The sequence below is a fragment of the Siphateles boraxobius genome, unplaced genomic scaffold (genome assembly GCF_051911475.1).
Source record: "Siphateles boraxobius isolate OS27281-9 unplaced genomic scaffold, OSU_SipBor_1 7, whole genome shotgun sequence".
Classification (NCBI taxonomy): domain Eukaryota; kingdom Metazoa; phylum Chordata; class Actinopteri; order Cypriniformes; family Leuciscidae; genus Siphateles; species Siphateles boraxobius.
Window position 1 is genome coordinate 38,719,205 of NW_027509197.1, and position 16,033 is coordinate 38,735,237.

General features: G+C 36.2%; 2 protein-coding genes across 3 annotated transcripts in view; one reads left to right on the plus strand and one right to left on the minus strand.

Moving 5' to 3' along the window:
* The first annotated feature begins 193 nt into the window (after window positions 1-193).
* LOC143723431 (uncharacterized) lies at window positions 194-11,675 on the plus strand. Its single transcript, XM_077215851.1, has 14 exons — window positions 194-309; window positions 406-462; window positions 593-719; window positions 815-904; window positions 7,255-7,442; window positions 7,562-7,595; window positions 7,691-7,772; window positions 7,899-8,034; window positions 8,135-8,172; window positions 9,436-9,623; window positions 10,291-10,435; window positions 10,519-10,560; window positions 10,640-10,670; window positions 11,402-11,675. The coding sequence occupies exons 1-14, from the start codon at window positions 261-263 to the stop codon at window positions 11,545-11,547; spliced, it is 1,353 nt and encodes a 450-aa protein (XP_077071966.1). The 5' UTR covers window positions 194-260; the 3' UTR covers window positions 11,548-11,675.
* A 1,064-nt stretch (window positions 11,676-12,739) lies between these two features.
* pfkla (phosphofructokinase, liver a) overlaps window positions 12,740-16,033 on the minus strand; it is a 30,320-nt gene continuing 27,026 nt past the window's right edge. For both annotated transcript variants that reach the window (XM_077215831.1, XM_077215833.1), the window contains exon 22: window positions 12,740-14,713. In XM_077215831.1, the coding sequence (XP_077071946.1) occupies window positions 14,566-14,713 (148 nt within the window). In that variant the 3' untranslated portion in view covers window positions 12,740-14,565. The remainder of the gene's footprint in view (window positions 14,714-16,033) is intronic.

Consider the following 16,033-nt stretch of genomic DNA (forward strand, 5'->3'; position numbering starts at 1 on the left):
TTATTAGATTTATTTGAAACTGATCTGATACGCGAGTATGTCTTCATCATCACACGTCAGTCAGAAATTCAGAATCTCGTAACGGACGTTTTAACTGACGCGCTCGAGCTCATACGTTAATACGCACAATATTCGCCTTTCAATTCCATATTTGAGTTATATAATTTATGACTGAAATTTAAGACTGAAAATAGATCTATTTACGTGATATTTGTGGTATTTTCAAGACCTGTGTGTGTGTGTGTTTTTATCGCGTTTGAATGGAGGATCAGACGGTAAATCAACTGGACAACCTGTTGCTTCAGTTAGGTGATGAGTTCGCTTCATTTCATTTTTTTTTTTTACATACCGGTTCTGTGACATGTTTAACTTGATATATCCTGTATAATGTTGTATCTATGACAGGTATAGAGACTCGAGAACTTGCTCAGAGGAATAATGACCTCAAGCAGCAAATACAAAGTAAGTTTTTAGGAACACCTCACTGAAAACATTGGATAAGCCTTGGACAAAAAAGCTCCCCTAATCACCCACATACAAAGAAACAAAATTAGTTTGTTATAATCAATTGTTTTGTCTGTTGTGTTTTTAGTTTGTGAGTCCAACATTCAGGAGAAGAAGGATTACATTAAGACAACACAACTTACCATCAGCAAACTCGATGAGGAGATCCAGCAAAAACAAAACACTGGGAAGTTTATCAAAGAAAACACAAAAAAGTATGGCAAAGTGTGACTGACAATATTTTTATTTTCCAATCTCAAACTTAGCATAATATAGTTTAATATGAATATTTTGTTCTGATATCTATCAGTCAACAGAGAACAGGACATATGCTGCTTCAGTATGAAAAGACACTGGAAGCTGAGCTAGAGAAGAGACAGAACAGCTATAAGCAAGACATGTAGGTCCAGCTTAAAGTCAACATGAAGTACCATAATGGTGTTGTACGGGGACGGAGACAGCTCGCTGCAACAAGACACATGCGACTAGAAAAAAAAACACCAGCAAATTAAGAAAACATCTTCATTAGTTTGAAACACATGTGCTCCAAATACTCACAACTCAACCAAATACAGACATATGCTTCAAATACTCACAACACATCAAATACTCTCAACGCAACCATAGAAACACTCTGCAAATACTCATAACACAACAAATACTCACAACGCAACCAAATAAAGAAACACTCTGCAAATACTCACAATGCAACCGAATACAGAAACATGCTTCAAATACTCACAACACAACAAATACTCACAATGCAACCGAATACAGAAACATGCTTCAAATACTCACAACACAACAAATACTCACAATGCAACCAAATACAGAAACAATTTGCAAATACTCACAACACAACACATGCAGAAATGCAACCAAAGACAAAAACAAGCTGCAAATACTCACAACGCAACCAAATACAGAACATTTCTGTATTTGGGTGCATTGTGTGCAGCACATTTGCTGCCCACACTGCTCGCTTTGACTGTTGCCCTGCGATCGACTGCTTTTGTCGGCCTCGTTGCCCGCTGTGAGTTTGTTTGTTTGCGCGGATACGGTTTGAGCATTGGTTGTTGGTCGTAGAGCGAGACACCGCTTCACTGCTGCTCGCCCTGCGATCGACTGTTTTTGTCAGCCTCGTTACCCGCTGTGAGTTTGTTTGTTTGCGTTTGTTTGTTTGCGCAAATACGGTTTGAACGTTGGTTGTTGGTCGTAGAGCGAGACACCGCTTCACTGCTGCTCGCCCTGCGATCGACTGCTTTTGTCAGCCTCGTTACCCGCTGTGAGTCTGTTTGTTTGCGTTTGTTTGTTTGCGCAAATACGGTTTGAACATTGATTGTTGGTCGTAGAGCGAGACACCGCTTCACTGCTGCTCGCCCTGCGATCGACTGCTTTTGTCAGCCTCGTTGCCTGCTGTGAGTTTGTTTGTTTTCCCGTCTATCCTGCGTCTATATTACACCCATACCACTAAAAAGACGGTTATACCCAAGACTTGAGTCATAAATTAGTATAAATATTAATAGCATCACTGGTTGCATCATTGCTAACTTACTGTCCATCTGTTAAAATGGCGAATATATCAGGTGTATGTTATCTACCTCTTGGTGCAGATGAGAACAAATCTGAATTGCTTGCGGTGCAGTCTGAATTAGAAGCTGTAGAAAAGCAGATCCTTGACCTTCTAGACAGACAAGCTGAGCTGAGAGACCGGCGTTTAGCTCTTGAAACATCACGCGCTGATGCACACGGATCAGTGATTAACGTTAGTAACCCGCTGACCCTGACCTCGTCTACTCCGTGCGTTTCTCAGCATTGGTCCCGAGCGTCCAGGTCACGATCAGCCATGATTTCATTCACTCCGGCTCCAACACACCACCCCGAAGCCTGGGTGGTTCCGCGGAAGCCGCGAGCCAGGACAAGAATCTTTTCGCCCCTCCCGGTTTTCGAGATCTCCACTCAGAACCGCTTCTCCCCTCTTCGCAAAACGGAACGCGATGCTGTGATCATCGGCGATTCCACCGTCCGACACGTCCACGCTACGTTAGGTAAAAGTAAGGTGCACAGTCACTGCTTTCCTGGTGCTCGTGTTCTCGATATCACTGCGCGGGTAACTGAGATCTTGAACGGTGACGAGCGCGTCGGAGCTGTTGTGCTGCATGCGGGAGCTAACGACACTAGGCTGCGACAGACGGAGGTTCTGAAGAAAGACTTCAGGAGCCTTATCGATACGGTACGCAGCACATCGCCTGAAACATCGATTATTGTGTCTGGACCGCTTCCTACGTACCGACGAGGGCATGAAAAGTTCAGTAGATTATTCGCGCTAAATGAATGGTTATTGTCATGGTGCAATGAGCAGAAATTGATTTTTGTAAATAATTGGAATCTGTTTTGGGAGCGACCAAGGCTCTTCCGCGCTGATGGCTTACACCCAAGTAGAATCGGGGCAGATCTTCTGTCGGATAACATCTCCAAGATGTTAAATACCATTTGACTAGTAACCAAAAATCCAAATCACAGTCTCTACTGCACCAATTTAATTGATATTAATACTAGTGTAGAACATTGCATAGAAACTGTGTCTATTCCTCGTTTACTAAGATCAAATAATAAATCTACTGCAGGATCTAGAAAAAATCTAATTGTTATTAAAACAAAAAATCTCGCTATTAGTGAACAAAAACAATTTCTAAAGCTAGGTCTTCTAAACATTAGATCGCTCACACCTAAGGCGGTTATTGTAAATGAAATGGTCACAGATAATAATTTCGATGTTCTGTGCCTTACTGAAACCTGGCTTAAACCAAATGATTATTTCGGTCTAAATGAGTCTACTCCGCCAGGATACTGTTATAAGCATGAGCCCCGTCTGATCGGTCGTGGCGGCGGTGTTGCAACAATCTACAGAGATATCCTTAATGTTACTCAGAAAACTCGTCATAGGTTTAATTCGTTTGAAGTGCTTGTGCTAAATGTTACGCTCTTAGATGTAAGAAAAAAATCCCTATTATCTCTAGCATTGGCTACCGTATATAGACCTCCAGGGCCTTACGCCAATTTCCTAAAAGAGTTTGCTGACTTTCTATCAGATCTTTTGGTCAACGTCGATAAAGCATTAATTGTTGGAGATTTTAACATACACGTAGATAATTTAAATGATGCGTTAGGGGCTGCGTTTACAGATTTATTAAACTCCTTCGGGGTCAAGCAAAACGTCACCGGACCAACTCATCGTCTTAATCATACACTCGATTTAATTATATCATATGGAACCGATCCAACCGATATAGATATCATTCCACAAAGTGATGATGTCACTGACCACTACTTGGTAACTTGCATATTACGCACTGCTGTAATATGTCATGCTGCGCCACGTTATCGACCAGGTAGAACAATTCGTCCATCCACCATAGATCATTTCTCAAATAGCTTATCTGATCTGTCCCAGCTGCTGCCTGAACCCAAACAAACAGATGAATTAGACGAACTAACTAGCACTATGAGCAACATTCTCTCTAGAACATTGGATATTGTTGCACCCATTAGATTAAAAAAGGTCAGAGAAAAAAGTATAGCACCATGGTACAATAATACTACGTATGTTTTAAAGAGAGAAACCCGTAATTTAGAGCGTAAATGGAAAAAAACTAATTTAGAGGTCTTTAGAATCGCGTGGAAAGACAGTATGTCACTTTATAAAAAGGCACTTAAAACGGCCAGGGCTGAGCACCTCAGCAAATTAATAGAAAACAACCGAAATAATCCAAGGTTTTTATTTAATACCGTGGCTAGACTAACAAATAAACAGACGTCGTCTGAACAAAATACCTCGTTACAGTTTAGTAGTAATGATTTCATGAACTTCTTCACCGAGAAAATTGAAAGCATCAGAATCAAAATCGTAAACGTTCGATCTTTGCTCGCGCCTTATAATTCGGCCGCAATTATTACCCCGCAAGAACAATTACAATGCTTTACAACCATAGAACAAAAAGAGTTAAATAAACTTATCACTTCATCTAAAACAACAACATGTTTATTAGATCCTATACCAACTGAACTACTGAAAGAAGTGTTACCTGTAGTGGAAGAGCCTCTTCTCAATATTATTAACTCATCTTTATCTTTAGGTCATGTTCCAAGAACGTTCAAGCTGGCAGTTATAAAACCTCTTATTAAGAAACCACAATTAGATCCAAATAACCTAGCAAATTACAGACCCATTTCGAATCTTCCATTTATGTCAAAAATATTAGAAAAAGTTGTGTCCGCTCAACTCGGCTCTTTCTTGCAAGAAAACGACATCTATGAAAAGTTTCAGTCTGGATTCAGGCCACATCATAGCACTGAAACTGCGCTTGTTAGAATCACAAATGATTTACTTTTAGCTTCGGACCAAGGCTGTATCTCAGTACTAGTTTTACTTGATCTTAGTGCTGCGTTCGATACTATAGATCACACAATACTCTTAGATCGACTGCAAAATTACACTGGTGTTCAAGGACAAGCATTAAGCTGGTTCAGGTCATACTTATCTGACCGCTACCATTTCGTCTACTTAAATGGAGAAAAATCGATTATAACTTCGGCAAACTATGGAGTGCCGCAGGGATCTGTGTTAGGCCCTTTATTATTCTCAATATATATGCTGCCACTTGGTAATATTCTAAGGAAACATGGAATTAGTTTCCATTGTTATGCTGATGACACTCAAATATATATTTCCTCACGGCCAGATGAATACGCTAAATTATCCAAATTGACAGATTGTGTTAAAGATATAAAAGATTGGATGACGCATAATTTTCTTTTATTAAATCCAGACAAGACAGAGGTAATACTTATCGGTTCTAAAAACCGTCCACAAAACCTTTCACAGCACGACTTTAACATAGTAGGATGCCCTGTTACTCTATCCGCTACAGTAAAAGACCTGGGTGTTACATTAGACTGCAACCTGTCTTTTGAAAAGCATATTTCATATGTTACAAAAACAGCCTTTTTCCACCTTAGAAACATTGCTAAGTTACGTAATATGCTATCAGTCTCTGATGCAGAAAAGTTAGTTCATGCATTCATGACCTCGAGACTAGATTACTGTAATGCTTTATTAGCTGGTTGTCCTGCATCTTCAATAAACAAGCTACAGTTAGTCCAAAATGCAGCCGCTAGAGTTCTTACTAGATTAAGAAAATATGATCATATAACACCGATTTTATCATCACTTCATTGGTTACCTATAAAGTTCCGTATTAATTACAAGGTATTGCTTTTGACTTATAAAGCTCTAAATGGTTTAGCTCCAGTCTATTTAACGGATCTTCTATCGCCTTACAATCCATCGCGCTCTTTAAGATCACTAGATTCGAGGTTTCTGGTCATTCCTAGGATATCCAGATCCACCAAAGGAGGCAGAGCATTTTCACATTTAGCTCCGAAGCTCTGGAATAGCCTTCCTGATATTGTTCGTTGCTCAGACTCGCTCTCCCAGTTTAAAACTAGACTGAAGACGCATCTATTTAGCCAGGCATTCATATAAATTTTTTATCTTACAGTTACTGTAAATTCGGCCTCTAGTTCATAAACGCCAGAGGAGAACTGGCCCCCGACTGAGCCTGGGTTCTCCCAAGGTTTTTTTTCTCCATTGGGTCACCTGATGGGGTGTTAGGACACCATTAGGTCACTGGATGGAGTTTTTCGGTTCCTTGCCACTGTTGCCTTTGGCTTGCTCAGTTGGGGATATTCAAATTAATTAACCAATCATACCATTGATCAGCTCTACCAAACTTGGATGTCTTTTTTCCAGTAATAAACAAACATTAAGTTGTTTTGATTGATACTGTGAAGCAGCTTTGATACAATCTGTATTGTGAAAAGCGCTATATAAATATATTTGACTTGACTTGACTTGACATTTGTTGTCAAACTGATTAAGATGTTTTCTTAATTTGCTGGTGTTTTTTCTATTTGTATGTGTTTTCTTCAGTTGCAGCGCATTGAGCTGTCTCCGCCACTGTAGTGTTGCACTTCAATGAACTTAACCCTGATATAAAACTAGAAATGAATTAAATATTTAGAGAGAAAAAATTGATACACCAGGCTTGTTTGACTCATATTATAGTATGATATAGTGGGAATATGGATCTCATACTCAAGGAGGAAAAAACATTATTCAGGGGTCTAAACTGAGCAAAAACATGCAAATTCTGATAGCTTGTAAATTAATGTAAATCAATGAGATCTTTGTAACAGTATAATAGACTACTTGCATAAAATGCATATACATATCAGTTATATCACCCAATAATATGTCTAAGATGATTTATGATCAAAGATCTGTATTTCAAAACATAATACAATGATGATTGACAGAAAATTAAATGTTCCTCAAAACCCTGATGAATCATATGTTTTACTTGCTTCAGTCCAGTAAGTTTAATTTTGAAATATCACTAACGGAATAAAACGTTTTTCTTATGTTTACTTTATAAAAACCATTAAAGATTTCACAGCAAAAAAACACACGAACCGCGACCTGAAGATTAACGTTTTCACAATTATACTAAACGGCCTTTTACTTGCTAAAAACATATAAACTATATCGGTCAGATGACAGAAGGCATGTAGTCGATTGTGTGCGACTTGTTTTTCAGTAAAGTTTTGATCACGTTGAGGCCTTAGAAATTCATGTATCAAACATGATACAGCAGGCTTTATAGAGCTAAAGATGATTGGTCTTTGAAGGAAAATGTTCCAGGAGAGAATCGAGAGCTACAGGAACGTGTTTCAGCAGTATAAGGATCGATACTGTCAGAACTCACTAGCTCAAAAACTGCTGAAGGCTCAAGCTGAGAATGAGGAAATCGAAAGGAGAATGAGAGCAATAGAAGAACAAATAATGGAGAAGGATAGAGAACTGACAGCAGCACTAGGTAACTCTGTTCTTAAAGTAAAAGTTCATTCAAAAATAAAAAATCATGTTGTTCCGAACAACAGGAATAATGTCTGGATGAACTATTCCTTCAACACAGATCATCTTCTGTTTTGACAGGTGAGGATGAGCCAGTCACTGATGTTGCTGACAGGTATTTTATCTTTACAGCAGATTTGTTTTTATCAGAGGTTTGTGGCATTAGTCTAATTAACTTTTTGAAACTTAACTTCATCACTATGAAAATAGTAAGTGTCCAGACAATGACGGCATACAAACTGAAAGCGAGTCATTTGATGAAATGGTCCCTCATCAAGAGCCCATAATGCAGGTACTTCTGCTGTTGTCCTGAAACTACAGCTCCATCTTCATGAGTTGGGAGAGAGAGAAAAAATTCAAAATGGTTTGCTTCTATTTAATACTTGAGAAAAGTTATTGTGAGTTCTGTAACTTTTAGAGGCCTGAAGAGTACGCAGATGAGCACATGACTGCTGAAGATCCTTCTGAGAGGAATAAGGTTAAAACTGCAGAAAGTGAATCTCAAATGGACACAATTTCCCACAGCTTATGGACAAAGAGAGAAAATGTAGAAGGTAAAGACCAGCATATATTAATATTTTGAAAGCATCACAAGATAAACCACAATAAGCACACAGATTTATCGATCACAATCGAGTTTTCCTTTTATTATAGATCAAATGCAAGAAGGCGATCAGAGTCAGTCAGAGAAGGTGAATGAACCGGTATAGTTGAAATACAGACAACTGGAATTAAATGATTAAAATATACACTACTGGCCATATTTGTAATAATTAAGTTATTTTTATATTTTTGAAAGAAGTCTGTTCTATTCATTAAGGCTCGATTTATTTTATAAAGAGTACAGTAAAAACAGTAATACTGTGAAATATTATTACAATTTAAAAGAACTGTTTTCTATTTGAAAATATTGTAAATTGTAATTTAAATATTTTTTAATCTTCAGCATCATTTCTCCAGTCTTCAGTGTCACATGATTCTTCAGAAATAATTCTAATATGATTAGCTCCTCAATTATTAATAATGGTTCTTATTATTCGTGTTGAAAACGGCTTAATGTTTTTGTGGGAACCGTGATGCTTTTTTTCCACAATTCTTTGATGAATAGAAAGTCCAAAAGAACAGCATTTATGGTGTTAAATAAATGTTATACCAACTCTGCGGGTCATTGTCTTCTCAGGTGTGAATCACATCATTATTCATGATCATTCACGCATATTTAAATCAATGTAAAGTCTTGTGGACACATATTTAGTATGTGTTTTGTGGCCTTCTTTCAGAAACTTTAATTTTTTGTTTTTTCAATAACCACGCATAAACATTATTCCCTCAAAAATACAAGTATGTACATACATGTTGCTCACATATTATGGTAGCCCTGTTTGTGCTAAATAGAGTGTAATTACACCTTTGCCATTAATGTGTTTATAAGAAACTGAAAAAACCACAAATGTCAGGGCATGTCAAAACATCTCAAGGACCCCAAAACACCTTAGACCCCAGATGCTTAATAGAAAACACATGATAAATGTATTTACTGTCACTTTTGATAAATTTGATGCATCTTTGCTGAATAAAAGTATTAATTTCTTTTAAAAAAAATTAAATGGTAGTGTATCACAGTATTCTGTAAAATATCAAGCAGCATAAACTGTTTTCAACATTGTTAATCAGAAATGTTTCTTGAGCAGCAAATCATCATATTAGAATGATTTCTGAAGGATCATGTGACACTGAAGGCTGGAGTAATGATGTAATGATGCTGAAAATTCAGCTTCGATCACAGGAATATATTACATTTTACAATATGTTCACATACAAAGTAGTTATTTTAAATTGTAATAATATTTCACAATATTACTGTTTATGCTGTAAGAGAGAGACTTCTTTCAAATACATGACACTTGACCGGAAGTGTACTGTATATATTCTTATTTCTGTTTGGATGAATACAGCAGGGGAATGTGAATGTTTCATGTGCTTCTGAGCTCATGGTGGAAGTATCAGAAGAGGAGGAGGAAGATAGTTTTGAGGCGACCACAGCAGAAACTCATGAGGACACAGTGACTGAGGGTCCCGTCTGCCCTCCTCCCTCACCGGCTAGAATTAAAGCCACACCGACCACCCCGACCTTCTCCTTAAAGTACGACCTGACCGCACTGTACCTCTATATGCTGCCCTCTGTCACTTACATTAGTCTAACGTCAACATGAAACACCATTTGCAGCCCATTTTACTTCATGCATCAGCTTTATTTCTATTGCGCTTTATACAGTACAGATTGTTTCAAAGCGGCTTCACAGAAATAAACAGAATCATCAATGCAAATTTCATAAAATATGAGACAATATTTGAGACAACAACCTTTTGGGTTGTTTAAAACCATTTTAACAATAATGGTTCTTAATATTATTAATGTTGACAGCATTTATGTAAGATAGAATTTCTGCTGTAAAGCAGCTTTAAAAAGACCAGTGCCATTATTCAGCTCAATTCAGTTTAATAACTGTAAAGTTAATCAATTATGAAACTAGTTCAATTCAGCCATAAACAGCTCTATTCAACTCAATTCACAGTTTTGTTCTCATCCAATAGTCGCAGTCAAATTAGTAATATTACTGAGTATTAAGTGTCTTCTAAACTAGTCTTTATTGTGAATGTCAACCAAAAAGGATTAAGAGGCAATGTTTAATCTTGATTTTATTTGCTTTAACGTGCTCTGATGTATCATTAACAAGAGCAGGGACATGTATCAGAAAGTAAACACGTTTTAATAGAACTGTTTTGATTACTGTTCGATCTGTTAACAGCAACAGTCCCAGATGCTCACCTGGACGACAGGAGATCTCAGACACCAAGTCGCCCGCGTTTGTCTTCTCCATGATGTCTGGTCCAAACACACCTGCGTTCTCGAAGCTGGGTTGTGACTTTGACGTGGGATCGGCAGCAGAAGAGGTGAACTTCAGAAGCTGGAAGACTCACATGTGCCTTATTTCATTAAAGAGTTTCATCATTTCATTTGTGTGTGTGTGTTGTAGGCATCTCCATTTACCTTCACAAGCTCCTATTTCGGCGACAAGGTATTTCTGGAGAAATGTTTGTGTTTAATGGCTGAATGTTATAAATGTTTGAAAGCTGATTTTGTATTTCTGTCAACAGAAGTCACCAGGATCAGCACCCAAGTTCTCAGGTGAAGTATGATTCATGAGTGACTACATTACCTGTCAAAAGTTTGGAATAAATAAGTTGAATTTTTTTTTTCAAAGAAGTCTCTTTAGCTCACCATTTATTATGATTATGCTCCATTTATTTGACCAAAATACAGTAAAAACAGTCATATTGTCAATATTATAATTCAAAATAACGGTTTTCTATGTGAATATATTTTAAAATGTAATTTATTCCTGTGATCAAAGCTGAATTTTCAACATCATTACTCCAGCCTTCAGTGTCACATGATCCTTTTGGTGTTCAATTATTAATAATGGTTTTAATATTATTAAAGTTGAACACTTTTTGTGGGAACCGTGATAATTTTTTTGAAGAAATGAAAGTTCAAAAGAACAGCATTTAGGTAAGATAGAAATATTTTCTTTACTATCACTTTTGATCAATTTAATGCATCCTTGCTGAATTCTTTAAAAAATGATTGTTTCTTGAGAAGCAAATGATGCTGAAAATTCAGCTTTGATCACAGGAATAAATTACATTTTACAATATATTCACATAGAATACGGTTACTTTAAACGGTAATAATATTTTACAATATTACTGTAGTTTTAATAAAATAAATCCAGCCTTGATGAGCAAGAGACTTCTTTTAAAAACAAAAAATGATTCCAAAGTATAAATTATATTTTGCCTAAATGGTTCTATATTCATAAGAAAAATCTAGAGTTAATGCTGTTGTTTCTCTACAAGGTTTCCTGTTTGATGAAGCCGAGAGTCGTCAGGAGGAGTTTTCCTTCTCGTTCGGGATGGAAAGCCCTCAGAAGAGCTCATCCACACAGGACACTTCAGGACCTGCTGAATCCTTTCCCTTTTCATTCAGCTTCGGAAAATTATAACTTCATAAACATAAATCTTATCCATATAGCTGTACTTCAGAGATGTGTTTAAATGTCTGTTAGAGTCTGTGGACGTTACATTCTTTACTATATGTTACTATACGTTTATAACAGTTACATACGGCAATATTTACTGCAGATTTTCTGATTCTGCTCCTTTTGTTCACTGCTGCAATTTTAGTTTGCTCAACATGATTTAAAATAACTTCAATATATGCTTATACTTCAATGCATGCATTTATAATTAATTAATTGAATTCTTGCACGTTCTTCTCATTAAAAGTATTTGGGGCTAATTTGTTACTGAAAATATAACAACACTGAAAAAGTCTATTTCCAATTGTTTTCCCTCTACTTACAACACAGGAAGGTATTTTTTATTATAGATTGTAGTATATATATATTTTTTATTAGATGACAGTACATTCCTTTTAATATGGGATTTATCATTTACATGTTAGATTGTGATGGCTTACATTTACAGACAGAAACGGAATCATTTATTGTACACTTCTGTAGATTTCAGTAAAATTGACTATGAACCATTTCATAGTTATTGTCAGCAATACGAAAATCTGCTAAACATGGAAGTTTGAAATGGTCTGAGGTGAAACTCACAAAACCTGTCAAGAACATGTCCAGTTGCATTTTACCATTATGTTAAGACTATCTTAAGAACTAATGAACAACTAGCAGTTAGATAAGATATCCAGTTCACTTTAAACCGATCTAACTTTCATGTATCTTGACTTTAAAAGTTAGGACCAGTCTCGAAGAATAAAATTATATAACTCATTTTTAAGACCGTTTACACAACCGGCCAGAGATGACTATAGTCGAGGCAGTTTATTTAACTGGCCAAAGCAGGCCATATTTAACCCCCAAATCAGGAGAAAGTTTAGTTTTGCTAAACTAAAATGAAACTTTTAGGATCTTTATGGTTTTTGCATCGTGACATTTTCATGACAATTAAAGAAAAAATCTCATTCTTAATACTGCAATGCTAAACATTATGTTAGTGTGTATGAAAATAATGTCACAATGCAAAAACAAATAGGCTTTATTTACTTTCATTCACCTGTTTTATTTACACTCATACCTGGTTCATTATAGCGATCATTTTCTAGAATTTTCAATGAATGTCAATCCAGAGCATTAAATACTGGAGATGTAAAACATGCTGCACTAGAACTATCTATTGCTTCACTTTAATCACGTTGCATAGGCACACAATATCACAGACACAACACTGAAGCTCACAGACACAAATCACCTGTTCAAATGTTTAACAATCACAGCACCTGATTCACAATCTCCTTTACCTGCAACCCATTTACAACAAACCACTTCCCTGATGGAAAGCTACTGGAATAAAGATTTGCCAGGAAATAAACAGTAAATTCTGCAGAAACTTTTAACAACTAATAGCAGCAGTTTAGTAAAGAATAAAGTGACCGCTACACTAAAAGTGACTGGTGTTGCATTGCTCAAGGAATATACTTTGGATTAGTTGTTTTTGAACAGTATAATAACTTTACATTGCCACAGTATACATATAGTTAACATTAAGGGGATTTTAATTAGAAGACCAGAAACATCATGAGCTGGCTTTGATGAAATGGTCTAAAGTGATTCAAATATATAACAAATTAAATTTATAGCAATAGATTCACACATATTATATTTGTTAACTAAAATCAAGCGGAAACAGACGTTTTCTCTAAGTTTATAATATGCCTAAGTGCATAAATTTGAACACGCTGTTTCCGTCTTGTAGTGTGAACTGTGAAAACGGAAGTATTTGAAAACGATGATGCATGTTTAGTCAGGATGCATGTTATACTGATAGATACAGTATCTATGGTTGTACCGGGTTTATTGCGCCTGCTATTTACTTCCATAATGTTGTTAAAAATGAATGTTGCTTTGTACAATCTTCATATTACATTCCTGCAAATATGACAGAAAATGCATCATGGAAAAATATGAGGACAGTTGTGTTTAAGACCAAACATGGAATGGGGATCGAGTGTGACCTGGACGTACATTTCAATGGTGAGATATTTTGCAAATAAAATAATGGTGACAGAAGAATAGCTTGAGGAATTTATAACATTTGGTCTCTCGGTATCATCTCAGTGAGCTTTTACGTTTAATGCATACACAGTAAGATGATTTAAGCATTTTCAGTAGGGGTGTAACAATATATCGTGTCACAATATATCGCAATACAAAAATGTTTCGTGGATAGTGACAATATAAACTGTGTATAGTTAAAAAAATTCAAGTTTTCAGAGTTTTAGTGTCAGTGCTACATTAAACTACTATATATAATGCTGAATATAATGTATAATAATGCAATGGAGGAATATTTGTGGGTCCTGATAATAACAAATGTCTGATGTTACCAGTAAAAAGTGGCCTACATTATTTTAAATATATCTAGACAGTGAAAGAGTGCAGCATATACATCTAAAATAATTCTGTATTTTCAGCTTCAGAATCATGAATATTGTTTTTCTGGTGTCTCTATTGTCCTGCATTGGGTTTCCAGCTCCAAGTCTAAGCATATTCATTTACACACACAATTTAATATCAAATTTAGCATTTTAATCAACAGTAAATGTTTTGTTAACCTTTTATCATATGTCTTGGAGTATCGCAATAATATCGTATCGTGAGTTCAGTATCGTGACATGAGTGTGTCGTTACACCCCTAGTTTTCAGACATTTCAGTGTGGACGGAGAGTGTTTTAAAACGAAATTGCAGTTTAAAAAGTACCCGGATTATTGTAAATGTATCAATAGTTCTATTATTACACTGGGAGTGATCTAGTTTTGGACGCTCTGCATCAGTCCAGCATAAAGATGGTGCAAATACAGGCCTCCAATGGAGAAGAAGATCAGGTTTAGGCACAGATCTAGAGTCATACCCTCCTTTACTCACTAAAGCATCAGGCGTTCACCCGTTTTAACGGAGGAGTGGCAGTGGTGTGTTGGCGGAAGGATGGGACTGCTTTAAAACCCATGGTCTATGCTGAGAGAGCGACGGGTCACGTGTTCGATCTCTCCCGTCACATACTCACTGAAGGACGTCTGATACTTTGCCAACATCTTCAGCATCAGTCGCAGATTCAGCCACCACTGAGTCTTGGGCATCCGGTGTCTGTCGGCGAGAGAAACCGCTTACTGACACTGCTAAAACTTTACAATGAGCTTCATTAGTTAACATTAGTTCATGTATTTACTAACATGAACTAACAATGTGTTAGGGTTATGTTTGTTTTTGATCTGTTTACCTGTTCCTTTGTTAAGTTTCCATGGTTACCCTCATTATTAGTTCATTGGTTTCAGCTGTGTGTCATTTATTAGCTCGTGTCAGCTTGTTATTTAAGCCTTCACTCTTTGTCCAGTCTCTGTTATGTTTAGATGTGTTTGCAGTGCCTGTTTTCTTGATTTTGGAATAAGTAGCTATTAAACTTATTAGTATTTTGTGAGAACCTGTCATCATCTTCCCTGCATGCATCGTTACACAATGAGCAATACATTTGTTACAGTATTTATTAATCTTTGTTAATGTTAGCTAATAAAAATACAGCTGTTCATTGTTAGTTCATAGTGCGTTAACTAATGTTAACAAATACAACCTTTGATTTAAATTACGTATTAGTAAATGTTGAAAGTAATATTAACTGAGATTAATAATGCTGAAGAAGTCTTGTTCATTCTTAGTTCATGTTAACTAATGAACCTTATTGTAAAGTGTTACCCTGATACTAGTTAGACTTGTCATTATGCATTGGTAAAGTATGGTTTGATGCAGCCTTGTAAAATGCCTTGAGAACTGGAAAATAATTATATGAAGTGTTATTATTACACTGTATTAAAAATCCCCCTAATTCAACTTAAAAGCTTCAGTTCAGTTGCTGCCTTAAAATTTTAAGTTGACTGTTCAAGTAATTTCCACTCGTTTTGTTTTTTAAATGTTGTCTACCTGAATCATGCATAACTTTAAAAAATGCATGTTGTTGCAATTGTTTAAATTATTTTGATGTTGCCTGAAGAACAGCCTTTCCTCCATCTCATGAGAATGTGTATCATCTTTCAAAAGTATTTTTTGCATGTGTCCATTTTTTAAATGAGGAAAAAATATTTTAAATTGAGTATATCTTTGCTTAAATCAACCGTTATGATATTATTATTGCACAACCGGTTGTGAAAGTAGTATGTACCTAATAAGGGTGAAGTCAGGTTGATTAGGACATCGGTTCCCAACAGGGGGGTCTCGGCCCACAAGGTCATATTTTGAAAAAAGTTGAACAGTGAGCATTAAAGCAGCAGTCCGTAACTTTTTTTGTGTTAAAAATTTACTAAATTTATATAATGAGCGAGTACATCATGAATCCATTAAACCGAAACAGAAATTTTGTCTTATCCTGAGTCACTATGGTACACCTATAATAAGTGTTTATATTGGGACTATTTT